The sequence below is a fragment of the Tachypleus tridentatus genome, chromosome 9 (assembly GCF_004210375.1).
Source record: "Tachypleus tridentatus isolate NWPU-2018 chromosome 9, ASM421037v1, whole genome shotgun sequence".
NCBI lineage: Eukaryota > Metazoa > Arthropoda > Merostomata > Xiphosura > Limulidae > Tachypleus > Tachypleus tridentatus.
Genome location: NC_134833.1, coordinates 6898861 through 6922200, shown reverse-complemented (window position 1 = coordinate 6922200; position 23340 = coordinate 6898861). Strand labels below are relative to the sequence as shown.

General features: G+C 30.6%; 1 protein-coding gene across 17 annotated transcripts in view; it reads right to left on the bottom strand.

Annotated features, from left to right (window-relative positions):
* Positions 1 to 16458: 16458 nt before the first annotated feature.
* Positions 16459 to 23340, bottom strand: part of LOC143224714 (synaptic vesicle glycoprotein 2C-like) — a 43573-nt gene continuing 36691 nt past the window's right edge. For all 17 annotated transcript variants that reach the window (XM_076452929.1, XM_076452930.1, XM_076452934.1 and 14 more), the window contains 3 exons: positions 22360 to 22613; positions 21652 to 21811; positions 16459 to 16748 (listed from right to left, as the gene is read on the bottom strand). In XM_076452929.1, the coding sequence (XP_076309044.1) occupies positions 16565 to 16748; positions 21652 to 21811; positions 22360 to 22613 (598 nt within the window). In that variant the 3' untranslated portion in view covers positions 16459 to 16564. The remainder of the gene's footprint in view (positions 16749 to 21651; positions 21812 to 22359; positions 22614 to 23340) is intronic.

Here is a 23340-nt window from a genome sequence, read left to right as displayed (position 1 = left end):
AACCATGCTTTACAACTCATATCACTCTTTATTACATAGAGAACAAACCATGCTTTACAACTCATATCACTCTTTATTACATAGAGAACAAACCATGCTTTACAACTCATATCACTCTTTATTACATAGAGAACAAACCATGCTTTACAACTCATATCACTCTTTATTACATAGAGAACAAACCATGCTTTACAACTCATATCACTCTTTATTACATAGAGAACAAACCATGCTTTACAACTCATATCACTCTTTATTACATAGAGAACAAACCATGCTTTACAACTCATATCACTCTTTATTACATAGAGAACAAACCATGTTTTACAACTCATATCACTCTTTATTACACAGAGAACAAACCATGCTTTACAACTCATATCACTCTTTATTACATAGAGAACAAACCATGCTTTACAACTCCGTCACTCTTTATTACATAGAGAACAAACCATGCTTTACAACTCATATCACTCTTTATTACATAGAGAACAAACCATGCTTTACAACTCATATCACTCTTTATTACATAGAGAACAAACCATGCTTTACAACTCATATCACTCTTTATTACATAGAGAACAAACCATGCTTTACAACTCATATCACTCTTTATTATATAGAGAACAAACCATGCTTTACAACTCATATCACTCTTTATTACATAGAGAACAAACCATGTTTTACAACTCATATCACTCTTTATTACATAGAGAACAAACCATGTTTTACAACTCATATCACTCTTTATTACATAGAGAACAAACCATGCTTTACAACTCATATCACTCTTTATTACATAGAGAACAAACCATGTTTTACAACTCATATCACTCTTTATTACATAGAGAACAAACCATGCTTTACAACTCATATCACTCTTTATTACATAGAGAACAAACCATGCTTTACAACTCATATCACTCTTTATTACATAGAGAACAAACCATGCTTTACAACTCATATCACTCTTTATTACATAGAGAACAAACCATGCTTTACAACTCATATCACTCTTTATTACATAGAGAACAAACCATGCTTTACAACTCATATCACTCTTTATTACATAGAGAACAAACCATGTTTTACAACTCATATCACTCTTTATTACATAGAGAACAAACCATGTTTTACAACTCATATCACTCTTTATTACATAGAGAACAAACCATGCTTTACAACTCATATCACTCTTTATTACATAGAGAACAAACCATGTTTTACAACTCATATCACTCTTTATTACATAGAGAACAAACCATGCTTTACAACTCATATCACTCTTTATTACATAGAGAACAAACCATGCTTTTACAACTCATATCACTCTTTATTACATAGAGAACAAACCATGTTTTACAACTCATATCACTCTTTATTACATAGAGAACAAACCATGCTTTACAACTCATATCACTCTTTATTACATAGAGAACAAACCATGTTTTACAACTCATATCACTCTTTATTACATAGAGAACAAACCATGCTTTACAACTCATATCACTCTTTATTACATAGAGAACAAACCATGCTTTACAACTCATATCACTCTTTATTACATAGAGAACAAACCATGTTTTACAACTCATATCACTCTTTATTACATAGAGAACAAACCATACTTTACAACTCATATCACTCTTTATTACATAGAGAACAAACCATGTTTTACAACTCATATCACTCTTTATTACATAGAGAACAAACCATGTTTTACAACTCATATCACTCTTTATTACATAGAGAACAAACCATGCTTTACAACTCATATCACTCTTTATTACATAGAGAACAAACCATGTTTTACAACTCATATCACTCTTTATTACATAGAGAACAAACCATGCTTTACAACTCATATCACTCTTTATTACATAGAGAACAAACCATGCTTTACAACTCATATCACTCTTTATTATATAGAGAACAAACCATGTTTTACAACTCATATCACTCTTTATTATATAGAGAACAAACCATGTTTTACAACTCATATCACTCTTTATTACATAGAGAACAAACCATGCTTTACAACTCATATCACTCTTTATTACATAGAGAACAAACCATGCTTTACAACTCATATCACCCTTTAATACATAGAGAACAAACCATGCTTTACAACTCATATCACCCTTTATTACATAACGAACAAACCATGCTTTACAATTCATATCACTCTTTATTACATAGAGAACAAACCATGCTTTACAACTCATATCACTCTTTATTACACAGAGAACAAAACATGCTTTACTACTATATCACTGTTTATTACATCAAAAACAAACTATACTTTACTTTCTCCGTCACTCTTTATTACATAGAGAACAAACCATGCTTTACTACTTACACCAGTTTATTACACAGAGAAGAAACCATTCTTTACATCCTACGTCAATGTTTATTTCACAGAGAACATACCATGATTTACAACTTATATCGCTGTTTAGTACATAGAGAACAAACATCCTGTACTAACTAAGTCAACGTTCATTATACAGAGAAAAACCATCATTTACCCCTTACGTCACTGTTTATTACACAGAGAACAAACCATGTTTTACTACTTACATCACTATTTATTACACAGAGAACAAACCATCATTTTCCACCTGTGTCACTGTTTATTACACAGAGAACAAACCATGCTTTACAACTCCTATCACTCTTTATTATATAGAGAACAAACCATGTTTTACAACTCGTATCACTCTCTATTACATAGAGAACAAACCATACATTACAACTCATATCACTCTTTATTACATAGAGAACAAACCATGTTTTACAACTCATATCACTCTTTATTACATAGAGAACAAACCATACATTATAACTCATATCACTCTTTATTATATAGAGAACAAACCATGCTTTACAACTCGTATCACTCTTTATTACATAGAGAACAAACCATGTTTTACAACTCATATCACTCTTTATTACATAGAGAACAAACCATGTTTTACAACTCATATCACTCTTTATTACATAGAGAACAAACCATGTTTTACAACTCATATCACTCTTTATTACATAGAGAACAAACCATGCTTTACAACTCATATCACTCTTTATTACATAGAGAACAAACCATCTTTTACAACTCATATCACTCTTTATTACATAGAGAACAAACCATACATTATAACTCATATCACTCTTTATTACATAGAGAACAAACCATGCTTTACAACTCATATCACTCTTTATTACATAGAGAACAAACCATCCATTATAACTCATATCACTCTTTATTACATAGAGAACAAACCATGCTCTACAACTCATATCACTCTTTATTACATAAAGAACAAACCATGTTTTAGAACTCATATCACTCTTTATTACATAGAGAACAAACCATACTTTACAACCCATATCACTCTTTATTACATAGAGAACAAACCATGCTTTACAACTCATGTCACTCTTTATTACATAGAGAACAAACCATGTTTTACAACTCATATCACTCTTTATTACATAGAGAACAATCCATACAATACAACTCATATCACTCTTTATTACATAGAGAACAAACCATGTTTTACAACTCATATCACTCTTTATTACATAGAGAACAAACCATGTTTTACAACTCATATCACTCTTTATTACATAGAGAACAAACCATACTTTACAACTCATATCACTCTTTATTACATACAGAACAAACCATGTTTTACAAGTCATATCACTCTTTATTACATAGAGAACAAACCATACTTTACAACTCATATCACTCTTTATTACATAAAGAACAAACCATGCTTTACAACTCATATCACTCTTTATTACATAGAGAACAAACCATACTTTACAACTCATATCACTCTTTATTACATAGAGAACAAACCATGCTTTACAACTCATATCACTCTCTATTATATAGAGAACAAACCATGTTTTACAACTCATATCACTCTTTATTACATAGAGAACAAACCATACTTTACAACTCATATCACTCTTTATTACATAGAGATCAAACCATGCTTTACAACTCATATCACTCTTTATTACATAGAGAACAAACCATGCTCTACAACTCATATCACTCTTTATTATATAGAGAAAAAACCATGTTTTACAACTCATATCACTGTTTATTAGATAGAGAACAAACCATGCTTTACAACTGATATCACTCTTTATTACATAGAGAACAAACCATGCTTTACAATTCATATCACTCTTTATTACATAGAGAACAAACCATGCTTTACAACTCATATCACTCTTTATTACACAGAGAACAAAACATGCTTTAATACTATATCACTGTTTATTACATCAAAAACAAACTATACTTTACTTTCTCCGTCACTCTTTATTACATAGAGAACAAACCATGCTTTACTACTTACACCAGTTTATTACACAGAGAAGAAACCATTCTTTACATCCTACGTCAATGTTTATTTCACAGAGAACATACCATGATTTACAACTTATATCGCTGTTTAGTACATAGAGAACAAACATCCTGTACTAACTAAGTCAACGTTCATTATACAGAGAAAAACCATCATTTACCCCTTACGTCACTGTTTATTACACAGAGAACAAACCATGTTTTACTACTTACATCACTATTTATTACACAGAGAACAAACCATCATTTTCCACCTGTGTCACTGTTTATTACACAGAGAACAAACCATGCTTTACAACTCCTATCACTCTTTATTATATAGAGAACAAACCATGTTTTACAACTCGTATCACTCTCTATTACATAGACAACAAACCATGCTTTACAACTCATTTCACTCTTTATTACATAAAGAACAAACCATGCTCTACAACTCATATCACTCTTTATTACATAGAGAACAAACCATACATTATAACTCATATCACTCTTTATTACATAGAGAACAAACCATGCTTTACAACTCATATCACTCTTTATTACATAGAGAACAAACCATGCTTTACAACTCATATCACTCTTTATTACACAGAGAACAAAACATGCTTTAATACTATATCACTGTTTATTACATCAAAAACAAACTATACTTTACTTTCTCCGTCACTCTTTATTACATAGAGAACAAACCATGCTTTACTACTTACACCAGTTTATTACACAGAGAAGAAACCATTCTTTACATCCTACGTCAATGTTTATTTCACAGAGAACATACCATGATTTACAACTTATATCGCTGTTTAGTACATAGAGAACAAACATCCTGTACTAACTAAGTCAACGTTCATTATACAGAGAAAAACCATCATTTACCCCTTACGTCACTGTTTATTACACAGAGAACAAACCATGTTTTACTACTTACATCACTATTTATTACACAGAGAACAAACCATGCTTTACTACCTAGGTTACTGTTTATTACAGAGACAAGAAACCAGGATTTAGTAGTTACATCACTGTTTAATATACAGAAAACAAACCCAGTTTTACTTCTTACATCACTATTTATCACATAGAGATCAAACTATCATTTACTACTTGTATCACAGTTTATTACACAGGGAACAAACCATGATTTTCTACCTATGTCATTGTTTATTACACAGATAAAACCATGCTTTACTACCTATGTTGTTGATTATTACACACAACAATCCATGCTTTACAACTTATATCACTGTTTATTAGATAGAGAACAATCCATGCTTTACAACTTATATCACTGTTTATTAGATAGAGAACAAACCATGATTTACTGGCTATATCATTGTTTAGTACACAGAGAATAAACCATGTTCCACTACTTACATCACCTTTAATAACACAGAGAACAATTTATGCTTTATGACTTAGGTCACTGTTTATTGCACAGAGAACAATTCATGCTTTATGACTTAGGTCATTGTTTATTACACGGAGAAGAAACCATTTTTACTACCTATGTCACTGTTTCTTACAGTTTACAGAGATTGTTTACTTTCATTATTTCTGTATCTCCTAAACTATTTTTGTTCTCTTTCATACAGATCATATGTTAAGATATGTATCTAGAAATCACCTCTGAATATGTGACCTTGATGTATTTCGTTCTTGTTTCTAAAAGACACTGCGTTTGTTTTATGTGTTTACTTCCACATTCACATGGGTAACTGGTATTGTTCTTTCAACAGGGATTCTTTCAGGAAAGGTGATAAGTATGAATTTTATGTGAAGGTTTAAATATAGCTTCTAGATCAATGCTCAAATTACTAAAAAGTTTAATAATTTGGTCAGTAATTTCTGGTACATATGAGAATATTGTGATGAATGGTTAATGTATTTTTCACTATTTTAAGTTTGATAAAATTCTTATCTATGACACTGGAGTTGAAACACGCTTATTCAGTAAGTAGGTTTCATTTGATGGTGTGAAGTGGGACAGGTGGTGGGTAGGTGTGTGTGTGTGTTTATGTTTTACTGTAAAGTGGGACAGGTGGTGGGTAGGTGTGTGTGTGTGTTTATGTTTTACTGTAAAGTGGGACAGGTGGTGGGTAGGTTTGTGTGTGTTTATGTTTTACTGTAAAGTGGGACAGGTGGTGGGTAGGTTTGTGTGTGTTTATGCTTTACTGTAAAGTGGGACAGGTGGTGGGTAGGTTTGTGTGTTTATGTTTTACTGTAAAGTGGGACAGGTGGTTGGTAGGTTTGTGTGTTTATGTTTTACTGTAAAGAGGGACAGGTGGTGGGTAGGTTTGTGTGTGTTTATGTTTTACTGTAAAGTGGGACAGGTGGTGGGTAGGCTTGTGTGTTTTTTATGTTTTACTGTAAAGTGGGACAGGTGGTGGGTAGGCTTGTGTGTTTTTATGTTTTACTGTAAAGTGGGACAGGTGGTGGGTAGGTTTGTGTGTGTTTATGTTTTACTGTAAAGTGGGACAGGTGGTTGGTAGGCTTGTGTGTTTTTATGTTTTACTGTAAAGTGGGACAGGTGGTGGGTAGGTTTGTGTGTGTTTATGTTTTACTGTAAAGTGGGACAGGTGGTGGGTAGGTTTGTGTGTGATGGAATAAAACTTCCTGTATATACTTGTAATGCATGTGTTTGTTTATGTTTTACTCTTACATCTAAAATGGGAAGGTAACTAATGGATGTATTAAAATTACGACACTGAGGTTTAATGGTCTTTAGAATTCAATGAAATGGACAGCAGTAGTAACAAACATTTATTTCCTGTACATGGATGTACAAAATACAGTTCATATATATATATATACTGAACTATACTGGAGTAGTACTTCCAATCCCAGTGTTTACCGTATAGAACGCAGTATAAACACAGTAGCTCTATATGTTTTATATAACATGTGGTATATTGATCAACACGTATCACAGTGACCGTACACTATCAATGATAACATTGTGACAATGATATAGAAGTAATAGCCATCCAATCTGTACAAAGCCAATACACGAGTTGTCAATATCTCTAGACAGAGCATCATACATCAGCTGTGTATTACGTTAAACTAAACTGTTTCATACAAAACAGTGATGTTATTATAGAAAGAAACAGATAAATAAAAGTTGATAATTTAAAGAGGGGAACAGACAGTGGTCTTTACAACATTACAGAAATAGCAAACAAACAAGCTGAAGGTGTAAGACAGAGTTCTGACACCACATTCTCCAGCTACAACTCCCCATTTTAAGTCCATGTCTAAAAGCTTACATATTTAGAAAAGTCAAAACATGGATTTCTAGAATAATGTCAGAACTATGTTATAAAACCTTAAATGTATTTGATTAATTTTCATGGTTACATGTTCACTTTAAACTACCTTCATTGTTTCTGTTTAATCTTCATGGTTACATGTTCACTTTAAACTACCTTCATTGTTTCTGTTTAATCTTCATGGTTACATGTTCACTTTAAGCTACCTTCATTGTTTCTGTTTAATCTTCATGGTTACATGTTCACTTTAAGCTACCTTCATTGTTTCTGTTTAATTTTCATGGTTACATGTTCACTTTAAGCTACCTTCATTGTTTCTGTTTAATTTTCATGGTTACATGTTCACTTTAAGCTACCTTCATTGTTTCTGTTTAATCTTCAGGGTTACATGTTCACTTTAAACTACCTTCATTGTTTCTGTTTAATCTTCATGGTTACATGTTCACTTTAAGCTACCTTCAATGTTTCTGTTTAATTTTCATGGTTGCATGTTCACTTTAAACTACCTTCATTGTTTCTGTTTAATTTTCATGGTTACATGTTCACTTTAAGCTACCTTCATTTTTTCTGTTTAATTTTCATGGTAACATGTTCACTTTAAACTACCTTCATTGTTTCTGTTTAATTTTCATGGTTACATGTTCACTTTAAGCTACCTTCATTTTTTCTGTTTAATTTTCATGGTAACATGTTCACTTTAAACTACCTTCATTGTTTCTGTTTAATCTTCATGGTTACATGTTCACTTTAAGCTACCTTCATTGTTTATGTTTAATCTTCATGGTTACATGTTCACTTTAAGCTACCTTCAATGTTTATGTTTAATCTTCATGGTTACATGTTCACTTTCAGCTACCTTCAATGTTTCTGTTTAATTTTCATGGTTGCATGTTCACTTTAAACTACCTTCATTGTTTCTGTTAATTTTCATGGTTACATGTTCACTTTAAACTACCTTCATTGTTTCTGTTTAATTTTCATGGTTACATGTTCACTTTAAGCTACCTTCATTGTTTCTGTTTAATTTTCATGGTTACATGTTCACTTTAAACTACCTTCATTGTTTCTGTTTAATTTTCATGGTTACATGTTCACTTTAAGCTACCTTCAATGTTTCTGTTTAATTTTCATGGTTGCATGTTCACTTTAAACTACCTTCATTGTTTCTGTCTAATTTTCATGGTTACATGTTCACTTTAAGCTACCTTCATTGTTTCTGTTTAATTTTCATGGTAACATGTTCATTTAAACTACCTTCATTGTTTATGTTTAATCTTCATGGTTACATGTTCACTTTAAGCTACCTTCATTGTTTCTGTTTAATTTTCATGGTTACATGTTCACTTTAAACTACCTTCATTGTTTAATCTTTCTGTTTAATCTTCATGGTTACATGTTCACTTTAAGCTACCTTCATTGTTTCTGTTTAATCTTCATGGTTACATGTTCACTTTAAGCTACCTTCAATGTTTCTGTTTAATCTTCATGGTTGCATGTTCACTTTAAACTACCTTCATTGTTTCTGTTTAATTTTCATGGTTACATGTTCACTTTAAGCTACCTTCATTGTTTCTGTTTAATTTTCATGGTTACATGTTCACTTTAAACTACCTTCATTGTTTATGTTTAATCTTCATGGTTACATGTTCACTTTAAGCTACCTTCATTGTTTCTGTTTAATTTTCATGGTTACATGTTCACTTTAAACTACCTTCATTGTTTCTGTTTAATTTTCATGGTTACATGTTCACTTTAAGCTACCTTCATTGTTTCTGTTTAATTTTCATGGTTACATGTTCACTTTAAGCTACCTTCATTGTTTCTGTTTAATTTTCATGGTTACATGTTCACTTTAAGCTACCTTCATTGTTTCTGTTTAATTTTCATGGTTACATGTTCACTTTAAACTACCTTCATTGTTTCTGTTTAATTTTCATGGTTTACATGTTCACTTTAAACTACCTTCATTGTTTCTGTTTAATCTTCATGGTTACTGTGTTCACTTTAAGCTACCTTCATTGTTTCTGTTTAATCTTCATGGTTACATGTTCACTTTAAGTTCACTTTTCTGTTTAATCCATTCATTTCACTTTAAGCTACCTTCATTGTTTCTGTTTAATCTTCATGGTTACATGTTCACTTTAAGCTACCTTCATTGTTTCTGTTTAATCTTCATGGTTACATGTTCACTTTAAACTACCTTCATTGTTTCTGTTTAATTTTCATGGTTACATGTTCACTTTAAACTACCTTCATTGTTTCTGTTTAATCTTCATGGTTACATGTTCACTTTAAACTACCTTCATTGTTTCTGTTTAATTTTCATGGTTACATGTTCACTTTAAACTACCTTCATTGTTTAATCTTTCTGTTTAATCTTCATGGTTACATGTTCACTTTAAGCTACCTTCATTGTTTCTGTTTAATCTTCATGGTTACATGTTCACTTTAAGCTACCTTCATTGTTTCTGTTTAATCTTCATGGTTACATGTTCACTTTAAACTACCTTCATTGTTTCTGTTTAATTTTCATGGTTACATGTTCACTTTAAGCTACCTTCATTGTTTCTGTTTAATTTTCATGGTTACATGTTCACTTTAAACTACCTTCATTGTTTATGTTTAATCTTCATGGTTACATGTTCACTTTAAGCTACCTTCAATGTTCCTGTTTAATTTTCATGGTTGCATGTTCACTTTAAGCTACCTTCATTGTTTCTGTTTAATTTTCATGGTTACATGTTCACTTTAAGCTACCTTCATTGTTTCTGTTTAATCTTCATGGTTACATGTTCACTTTAAGCTACCTTCATTGTTTCTGTTTAATTTTCATGGTTACGTGTTCACTTTAAGCTACCTTCATTGTTTCTGTTTAATTTTCATGGTTACGTGTTCACTTTAAACTACCTTCATTGTTTCTGTTTAATTTTCATGGTTACGTGTTCACTTTAAACTACCTTCATTGTTTCTGTTTAATCTTCATGGTTACGTGTTCACTTTAAGCTACCTTCATTGTTTCTGTTTAATCTTCATGGTTACATGTTCACTTTAAGCTACCTTCATTGTTTCTGTTTAATCTTCATGGTTACATGTTCACTTTAAGCTACCTTCATTGTTTCTGTTTAATCTTCATGGTTACATGTTCACTTTAAGCTACCTTCATTGTTTCTGTTTAATCTTCATGGTTACATGTTCACTTTAAGCTACCTTCATTGTTTCTGTTTAATTTTCATGGTTACATGTTCACTTTAAACTACCTTCATTGTTTCTGTTTAATCTTCATGGTTACATGTTCACTTGAAGCTACCTTCAATGTTTCTGTTTAACTTTCATGGTTACATGTTCACTTTAAACTACCTTAATTGTTTCTGTAGTTTTTGGAAGATACCCATTAACAACATCTGAAACTCTTGTTTCAGAACTATGTAACCAACACTGTTGTGTAAACACTGCATCTCGTCTTTAAACGGTGGCTAATATGTTATGGTAATTCTTCATTGGTTTTAGTTAAAGAAAAGGATTTTGGGTTTATCTTAAGGGTTATTCTTATTGCAACCCATTAAATGTGACTTGTTTATATTTTGTGTCAGTGGTTCCCAAATGTTCTGTTTGCAAACCACAATGTGATCCATATACTACATTCATGTTACCTTTCTTCTATCATGTAACCTGAAGGCAACACGTGGGCCATATACCTACTGCTGTTGTTCACGATGTTCGATGATATAACAGAAGTTAACACATTATGACAAACTTAGTTTTAAAAACATTCAATCCTCTAATAACTCATGTTTTTATCTGTTTAGAACATTATAAATAACAAAATCTGTACAATTACATGTCAATAAATTATTCCAGAGATATCGATAAAAGGTAAAAGCAGTAAATATAATTTACTCCATATATTACCTAGGTATGTAAGTAATGAATAGTTACATTACAGATCTCAATTTACTACATATATTACCTAGGTATGTAAGTAATGAATAGTTACATTACAGATCTCAATTTACTACATATATTACCTAGGTATGTAAGTAATGAATAGTTACATTACAGATCTCAATTTACTACATATATTACCTAGGTATGTAAGTAATGAATAGTTACATTACAGATCTCAATTTACTACATATATTACCTAGGTATGTAAGTAATGAATAGTTATATTACAAACATCAATTTACTACATATATTACCTAGGTATGTAAGTAATGAATAGTTACATTACAGATCTCAATTTACTCCATATATTACCTAGGTGTGTAGTAATGAATAGTTACATTACAGATCTCAATTTACTACATATTACCTAGGTATGTAAGTAATGAATAGTTACATTACAGATCTCAATTTACTCCATATATTACCTGGGTATGTAAGTAATGATTAGTTACATTACAGATCTCAATTTACTACATATTACCTAGGTATGTAAGTAATGAATAGTTATATTACAAACATCAATTTACTACATATATTACCTAGGTATGTAAGTAATGAATAGTTACATTACAGATCTCAATTTACTACATATATTACCTAGGTATGTAAGTAATGAATAGTTATATTACAAACATCAATTTACTACATATATTACTAGGTATGTAAGTAATGAATAGTTACATTACAGATCTCAATTTACTACATATATTACCTAGATATGTAAGTAATGAATAGTTATATTACAAACATCAATTTACTACATATATTACAAGGTATGTAAGAAATGAATAGTTACATTACAGATCTCAATTTACTACATATATTACCTAGGTATGTAAGTAATGAATAGTTACATTACAGATCTCAATTTACTACATATATTACCTAGGTATGTAAGTAATGAATAGTTACATTACAGATCTCAATTTACTACATATATTACCTAGGTATGTAAGTAATGAAAAGTTACATTACAGATCTCAATTTACTATATATATTACCCAGGTATGTAAGTAATGAATAGTTACATTACAGATCTCAATTTACTACATATATTACCTAGGTATGTAAGTAATGAATAGTTACATTACAGATCTCAATTTACTACATATATTACCTAGGTATGTAAGTAATGAATAGTTACATTACAGATCTCAATTTACTACATATATTACCTAGGTGTGTAAGTAATGAATAGTTACATTACAGATCTCAATTTACTACATATATTACCTAGGTGTGTAAGTAATGAATAGTTACATTACAGATCTCAATTTACTACATATATTACCTAGGTATGTAAGTAATGAATAGTTACAGTACAGATCTCAATTTACTCCATATATTACCTAGGTATGTAAGTAATGAATAGTTACATTACAGATCTCAATTTACTCCATATATTACCTAGGTATGTAAGTAATGAATAGTTACATTACAGATCTCAATTTACTCCATATATTACCTAGGTATGTAAGTAATGAATAGTTACATTACAGATCTCAATTTACTACATATATTACCTAGGTATGTAAGTAATGAATAGTTACATTACAGATCTCAATTTACTACATATATTACCTAGGTATGTAAGTAATGAATAGTTACATTACAGATCTCAATTTACTACATATATTACCTAGGTGTGTAAGTAATGAATAGTTACATTACAGATCTCAATTTACTACATATATTACCTAGGTGTGTAAGTAATGAATAGTTACATTACAGATCTCAATTTACTACATATATTACCTAGGTATGTAAGTAATGAATAGTTACAGTACAGATCTCAATTTACTCCATATATTACCTAGGTATGTAAGTAATGAATAGTTACATTACAGATCTCAATTTACTCCATATATTACCTAGGTATGTAAGTAATGAATAGTTACATTACAGATCTCAATTTACTACATATATTACCTAGGTATGTAAGTAATGAATAGTTACATTACAGATCTCAATTTACTACATATATTACCTAGGTATATAAGTAATGAATAGTTACATTACAGATCTCAATTTACTACATATATTACCTAGGTATGTAAGTAATGAATAGTTATATTACAAACATCAATTTACTACATATATTACTAGGTATGTAAGTAATGAATAGTTACATTACAGATCTCAATTTACTACATATATTACCTAGGTATGTAAGTAATGAATAGTTATATTACAAACATCAATTTACTACATATATTACTAGGTATGTAAGTAATGAATAGTTACATTACAGATCTCAATTTACTACATATATTACCTAGGTATGTAAGTAATGAATAGTTACATTACAGATCTCAATTTACTACATATATTACCTAGGTATGTAAGTAATGAATAGTTATATTACAAACATCAATTTACTACATATATTACTAGGTATATAAGTAATGAATAGTTACATTACAGATCTCAATTTACTACATATATTACCTAGGTATGTAAGTAATGAATAGTTATATTACAAACATCAATTTACTACATATATTACTAGGTATGTAAGTAATGAATAGTTACATTACAGATCTCAATTTACTACATATATTACCTAGGTATGTAAGTAATGAATAGTTACATTACAGATCTCAATTTACTACATATATTACCTAGGTATGTAAGTAATGAATAGTTATATTACAAACATCAATTTACTACATATATTACTAGGTATGTAAGTAATGAATAGTTACATTACAGATCTTAATTTACTACATATATTACCTAGGTATGTAAGTAATGAATAGTTACATTACAGATCTCAATTTACTACATATATTACCTAGGTATGTAAGTAATGAATAGTTACATTACAGATCTCAATTTACTACATATATTACCTAGGTATGCAAGTAATGAATAGTTACATTACAGATCTCAATTTACTACATATATTACCTAGGTATGTAAGTAATGAATAGTTACATTACAGATCTCAATTTACTACATATATTACCTAGGTATGTAAGTAATGAATAGTTACATTACAGATCTCAATTTACTACATATATTACCTAGGTATGTAAGTAATGAATAGTTACATTACAGATCTCAATTTACTACATATATTACCTAGGTATGTAAGTAATGAATAGTTACATTACAGATCTCAATTTACTACATATATTACCTAGGTATGTAAGTAATGAATAGTTATATTACAAACATCAATTTACTACATATATTACTAGGTATGTAAGTAATGAATAGTTACATTACAGATCTCAATTTACTACATATATTACCTAGGTATGTAAGTAATGAATAGTTATATTACAAACATCAATTTACTACATATATTACTAGGTATGTAAGTAATGAATAGTTACATTACAGATCTCAATTTACTACATATATTACCTAGGTATGTAAGTAATGAATAGTTACATTACAGATCTCAATTTACTATATATATTACCCAGGTATGTAAGTAATGAATAGTTACATTACAGATCTCAATTTACTATATATATTACCCAGGTATGTAAGTAATGAATAGTTACATTACAGATCTCAATTTACTACATATATTACCTAGGTATGTAAGTAATGAATAGTTACATTACAGATCTCAATTTACTACATATATTACCTAGGTATGTAAGTAATGAATAGTTACATTACAGATCTCAATTTACTACATATATTACCTAGGTATGTAAGTAATGAATAGTTACATTACAGATCTCAATTTACTCCATATATTACCTAGGTATGTAAGTAATGATTAATTTTATTACAGATCTCAATTTGCTCCATATATTACATAGGTATGTAAGTAATGAATAGTTACATTACAGATCTCAATTTACTACATATATTACCTAGGTATGTAAGTAATGAATAGTTACATTACAGATCTCAATTTACTCCATATATTACCTAGGTATGTAAGTAATGAATAGTTACATTACAGATCTCAATTTACTACATATATTACCTAGGTATGTAAGTAATGATTAGTTTTATTACAGACATCACATTTTAATTATTATATTCAACTGACATCATAAGTAACACACTGATATCTAAATTAATCCTGTGTTGTGGACCACAATATCTTTCTGAAACAAAAAATAAATGTTACATGTAACAGTTTGAATTAAATATGAGCCCATTTTATCTGATGTGTAGAAAAATCTATGGCATATATAAACCATCTCTCCCTGTATCATTGTACCTTACCAATGTACTTCCATGGATACACAAATAATACATCCTACAGAACGTAACTGTAACCAACAGAAGCAGATGTAAAAATATGCAAGTGGCAAGAGAAGGTGTAAAAGTATGTAAGTAACATAAGTACGTAGACACGCGAGTGACAACAGTAGATGTGAAGATATGTAAGTAACGTAAGTACGTAGACACGCCAGTGACAACAGTAGATGTGAAGATATGTAAGTAACGTAAGTACGTAGACACGCAAGTGACAACAGTAGATGTGAAGATATGTAAGTAACATAAGTACGTAGACACGCAAGTGACAACAGTAGATGTGAAGATATGTAAGTAACGTAAGTACGTAGACACGCAAGTGACAACAGTAGATGTGAAGATATGTAAGTAACTTAAGTACGTAGACACGCAAGTGACAACAGTAAATGTAAAGATATGTAAGTAACTTAAGTACGTAGACACGCAAGTGACAACAGTAAATGTAAAGATATGTAAGTAACATAAGTACGTAGACATGTAAAATATGTTAGTGACAACAGTAAATGTAAAGATATGTAAGTAACATAAGTATGTAGACATGTAAAATATGTAAGTGACAACAGTAGATGTAAAGATATGTAAGTCAATGGAACTAAATGAAGTTACAAAACAAATCAACCACATTAATAACTTGTTATAATATTTTTTATATTATGCATCAAAAGTAGAATATTATAATAAAATTATTAAAAAGCAATATAATTGCATGGATTAAAATTATAAAACCAATATACTATACAAGAGTTCTTTGATCAGTTCTTGGTATTAACAAGGACAACATGCCACTGCTCGCAAGGAAAGTTGCAACCAATAACACTGGAATAGCACAGTGATAGTCAACTAGTTCTCCAAATACTACATTTCCAAGAACAGCTCCAATTCTACCAAACACAAGAAAGAAGCCCATGGCAGTAGCCCTATACAGAGAAAAACATAAAAACTACATTAACATAAACAAAACACAAGGAAGAAGTGTCTTGTAGCAACTCTATCCAAAGAGAAAAGTAGCCACTGGGTCATTCCATGTCAAATCATCCAGGGGGCTGCAGGTGACCCCACAGAATGCCTTGAAAAATTAAAATGTGCTCATCTACCCATATAATGACAAATTGTTAAAGATTAGATCAATATCTCTAATAGTTTCTGATTTACACCCCTGTGAAAGTTAAGTAATTTTTTTTCATTTTTGGCGAATTCATTTTTGGGCAACTTTGGCTGCTTAAAGCTACAAGAGTAATGGTGGTAGAAGGCTGAAATTTGCTACACTGACTGAATTAATCTCACATAATTCAAAAAGTATCTCAAACCAACTTTATCTCTCTTAGGATTTGCATAGTAAGGCTGTAAAATCACCTGGAAACCCAAAATCGTGAAAAACATTGGTTTATGTAATAAGCCATAGCTCTAAGACTTAATATGATACAAAGCTGAATTTTGTTTTCTAATTTCCTATAACATATCAGTTGATAAATCAGTAATTGTTGTAATTAAAAGTCTGTTAGATCTTCTGTAAAAATATGTAGCTGCATGCAACTTTATGATTTAGCTAAAAATAGCCCTACTTCAGGCCACAGTTTGACCATGTCACCAGTTATTCAGCCTTTTCAGATTTTTACCATATATTCCTACATCTCTGAATATGATCTACAAAAAATATCAGGATGGTGTTCAACCTACTTTTTGAGTTATAATTTTATCAAGTATCCTCTGATCATACGTTTTTTATTTAAAAACAAATTCAGTTCAGGTGTGTTACTGTGTGCAAATATATCCATACAATTTTGAAAAATACCTGTCAGTATTTTATGAATCCCACCAAAATATTGTAACCAGCCTTTCACAATGTTAAATAATGAAGTTGTATGAAACAAGAAAGAATTAATTCATTTCTGAACAAGTTTATTGGCATAACTAGTTAGATCACATGGCAATGCAAATATATTGTGTGTGCATTACAGTTATGCAGATATGGCTGAGTTTAAGATTCATAGTATAATAAATACAAAGTTAAATCAGACAAAATAAGCACAGTGTTACAACAGGGGATAACTGAGAAAGATTATAGTCACACCAAACTGCAATAATTGTGAATGAAATGTTTCAAAAACTGCTTTGGTGATAAATTAGCCTTAACAACATCAAATAAACATTGCATTGTTCAGACAGCTTGAATAAATTTCTGGAATTTGAGTTTGATTATGTTGAGTTCACTTTGACTTAGAACACAGTGGTGAGCACTACTGCCTTGCATGGTAAGTGCACTTATCAGACAAAGAATATGTTGGTAAGGAATCCAGCTTTCATCTTTACGTGACCTTGCAGGTCATGAGAACAGTTCATTTCTTGATTTCTTCATAAATGACACCAACACATCGGAATGTTCATCTGATCTGTCTTTTATGTTTTCCACATACCATTCATGATCGTATATGCATGCCACATAGTTCCCTGGCTGATAATTGTCATTGCTATCATTAGACTCTATTTGACCTGCTGTAGCATCACTTTCACTGCTACTACCAACAGTTACAACTGTGTACACATCATCACCTTCTCATATAGAATGTGTTGGTAGAATAAAGCTATGATGTGACTTAATACCTGCCACAGTTTTGTGTTTTTTCATAGTGCTCAAGTAGATCAAACTTTACACAATTCTGCAGGACTGATTCCTGATTAACAAGAGAGAACTGAATCCCCTGAATGTGATCCTTTCCCCAATGGTACATATCAGAGACACTTAACATTTGATTATTTATTATTTTTCACAACCTTGATGTTTTTGAAAATCATGTTCAGAGATGTAAGAATATATGGTAAAGGCTGATTAGAATATTTCAGTTGGATTCATAAATTATTTTAAAATTGTATGGATATATTTGTACACAGTAACACACCTGAATTGTTTTGTGTCAAATAAACAATGTATGGTCAGAGAATATTTTAAAAATTTATAAATCAAAAAGTAGGTTGAACACCATCCTGATTTCATTTGTAGATCATATTTAGAGATGTAAGAATATATGGCAAAAAATCTGAAAAGGCTGAATAACTGGTGACATGGTCAAACTGTGGCCTGAAGTAGGGCTATTTTTAGCTAAATCATACAAAGTTGCATGCAACTAAATTTGTTTACAGGAGATCTAACAGACTTTTAATTACAACAATTGCTGATTTATCAACTGATATGTTATAGGAAATTTGAAAACAAAATTCAGCTTTGTATCATATTAAGTCTTAGAGCTATGGCTTATTATAAACCAATGTTTTTCACGATTTTGGGTTTCCAGGTGATTTTACAGCCTCACTATGAAAATCCTGAGAGAGAGAAACTTGGTTTGAGACCATTTTTGAATTCTGTGAGATTAATTCAGTCAGTGTAACAAATTTCAGCATTCTATCACAATTACTCTTGTAGCTTTAAGCAGCCAAAGTTGCCCAAAAACGAATTTGCCAAAAATAAAAAAAAAACATTACTTAACTTTCACAAGGCTGTAAATCAGAAACTATTAAAGATATTGATCTAATCTTTGGGAATTTTTCATTATATGGGTTGATGAGCACATGTGAATTTTTTCAAGGCATTCTGAGGGGGTCACCTGGAAAATTTTCCAAACTCTGAATAACTTGACATGGAATGACCCCACTGTATTAATTTCCAATGTTCCATTTCTCAGTGACCTATGCACAATATTAGCTGGTGGTTCATGAGTTAAACATTTAAGTTATTTTAAAACTTTATGATAAAAGTTGTCTAATCCAAGAGATGTATCAATATTTACGCTTCCCAACTTCCTTTTTAAAATTTCAGAACATAAAATAGTATGTTTTGCATCATGATGACAAGAAACCCACTTGAAGTAAAAACAAGTTCTGAAGATGACTCACATGGTTATTAAAATATTAGTTGTTCTCTACTTAATATTGATTAGAGTTTTAATTCCCATACGAGCCATCTTTTGCATCAATAGTTTCCCATACTTATAGTGCATTGGTTGAGGCTCAACACATGACTCTACTTAATATTGATTAGAGTTTTAATTCCCATACTTATGGTGCATTGGTTGAGGCTCAACACATAACTCTACTTAATATTGATTAGAGTTTTAATTCCCATACTTATGGTGCATTGGTTGAGGCTCAACACATAACTCTACTTAATATTGATTAGAGTTTTAATTCCCATACTTATGGTGCATTGGTTGAGGCTCAACACATAACTCTACTTAATATTGATTAGAGTTTTAATTCCCATACTTATAGTGCATTGGTTGAGGCTCAACACATAACTCTACTTAATATTGATTAGAGTTTTAATTCCCATACTTATGGTGCATGGGTTGAGGCTCAACACATAACTCTACTTAATATTGATTAGAGTTTTAATTCCCATACTTATGGTGCATTGGTTGAGGCTCAACACATAACTCTACTTAATATTGATTAGAGTTTTAATTCCCATACTTATGGTGCATTGGTTGAGGTTCAACACATGAGCAGCTTATCCTCTTCCTTTCCAAGTAAATCACTGGACTAACATCTTAACAGTCAGGTTGAGAATTTTGTTTTTATCCAAGTTTTATCAAGAATTGTTTTTTGATGAAGTAAAAAAAACAAACAATCCAAACTGGTAATCCTAATTTTGGTTACAATAATATCAACTTGAATCTGTCTTTAAGTTAATGTGTATGGGGTCAGTCCATTAGTTGCCATGCATACAGAAGAGAATCAAAAGTTTCTGACCACCTTGAGTTGTGTTTTGAGGGTTTAAAGATTTCTAAACCTAAATTACTACCACGAATGTGATTCAGTAGTCCATCAGACTGCCCCCCCTCTATTGTTAAAAGAATTTTCACTATAACTCCAAATTCACAATGTATGTCTACATGAAATGAGACATAGCATGCCTCTAGTAAAATGTACAATTTTGTTGTACACACAAGAAATCATAAACTATAAACATGTACTAAAGATATAGTAAAATGTACAATTTTGTTGTACACACAAGAAAACATGAACTATAAACATGTACTCAAGATATGTCAGCTGAGTTGACAACACTAGTAAGACTCTGAAATGTCAGAGAATAAAGTAATGCTCACGTAAAAGGATAAAAACACTTTTCTCACTCTACAGTTTGTACTTAAAAAACATCTGGAACCTACACAATGGGTATCTCTAATGTTTTCAGGATAACTGAAACTGTATAGGTCTGTCGTGAACTTTGTTAAATGTAAATTAAAATAACAACAGTTGATGACAAATAACACTATGTAAAACATCATTACACTTTGACCAATGTAAATTAAAATAACAACAGTTGATGACAAATAACACTATGTAAAACATCATTACACTTTGACCAATGTAAATTAAAATAACAACAGTTGATGACAAATAACACTATGTAAAACATCATTACACTTTGACCAATGTAAATTAAAATAACAACAGTTGATGACAAATAACACTATGTAAAACATCATTACACTTTGACCAATGTAAATTAAAATAACAACAGTTGATGACAAATAACACTATGTAAAACATCATTACACTTTGACCAATGTAAATTAAAATAACAACAGTTGATGACAAATAACACTATGTATAACATCATTACACTTTGACCAATGTAAATTAAAATAACAACAGTTGATGACAAATAACACTATGTAAAACATCATTACACTTTCATCCCCACCAGAAATTTACAATCTACAATATATAAATAATGCCAACCACAGATTTATCCTGAATGACTCAACTGTTATAAATTAATAAGATAAACAGCTTATCAAACAATATATAAACAACAACCTGAGATCTGTGCTGAAAGACTCAGCTGTCACAACATTCAGAGAGTTATATGGAAACATAGAAAGACAACCAAAGACAGAAGAGAGGATGAGGCTGTGAGTTCTGTTCTTGACAATCCAGATGAGAAACACACTAAGTCCAGTCAACACCATCCCTAGAGCTAGAAAGAATGAGGGTATGAATACACTGATAGCAACACAATGGTCTATCTATACCTTAATAGGTAAAGGTTAACACTACATACTTTCTTACATAAAAATTTTGTTTATTTGTTTTTTTACACACTTTATTAAATATTTATTGCAGTTGACACTTTTGACAGGTGGAGTTAAAAGTAAGAACTCAATTACCAAATTAAAACATTTAACAACATGACTGCACTTTTCAATACTGCCAAAACCAATAAAGCATGTAACACAAACATCGTTACACTGTGAACATACTTAACATAACATGTTAATATTACAACAATTATGTAGTTAACACTTGTTTAATTCATCATTAAAATTGGCAATACTAAAACTTGTTCATACTGCTGGGACACACACAGTAGGAACAGAAACCCCATTTATATAAGTTATTTATCACAACAACAATTACCGTGTAAACACTTCTACGCTGGTAAACTATGATTACAGTTAATTATACTTGTCATAAAAATTAGCATAAAGCCTCTTATATTATTTCAACCACCCTATAAACACTTACACAGAAAAACTCTCCGAGCTTTGTACATAAACATAATTGTTATCAAATTTGAAGGCAGGCTAGACAACGAAATGAGAAAACTGTCAAAAAAAACAGTGATGTCCACAGGGTTACTGCAATCCAATGAAGTGACGTTTGTATTTACAGAATCTGAGGGAAAGCTGCACACATTTACTTCACTATTATTATGTGTGCGAGCATACGCCGTCATCCGACTGAACAGTTCAGGATACCACATCCACAAGCCATAGTAACTGAGAAACAAATGTTATGATCATAAGATTAAAGACTATAACCAATAACAAGTAATATCTGTTTAAAAGTTTTCAGGTACATCAGACACTACAAATAACCACTGAAGAACATTAATGAATAATTACCAGACAGAAATTATCTTGCATGAATAAAGACTGTAATAATAATTTTAAAAATTTGAATATTACAAAAAATAAAACTGTCATATACAAAAACATCCACTGAACTGTTCCTAAGAAAAGATATCTGATTGATCTCCTCACAAACAGAATCCTATTTTTAACAAGTCTACAATTCCACAGATCATGTAATGTACTACCTGAGTAGTTGTTTTACTACAACAGTCTTAAAAAGTGCCTTTCTCACACCACCTGGTTGTAGAATTTGAAACTATTTATGACTGTAAATAATAATTTTATTTTTCAAATTTTTTTCATAAAAAAATGATTTGCTAGAAATACGTAACTGTAAAACCTGCCGACATACACAGAACATTTATTTTATTTCCCTCACAAAACTCTATATATAACACTGGTTATTTCCTGCATCTACACAAATAAGCAAAAACCTCAGACAAACGTTCCACAGTCCATAGTAAATGGGGTGACCTTAGTGAAATGTCTTACAATTTGTAGTAAACAGGGAGATCTTAGTGAAATGTCCTACAGTTTGAGGTAAACAGGGTGACCTTAAACTTATCTGAAAACACAATTTTCATCTTAAAAA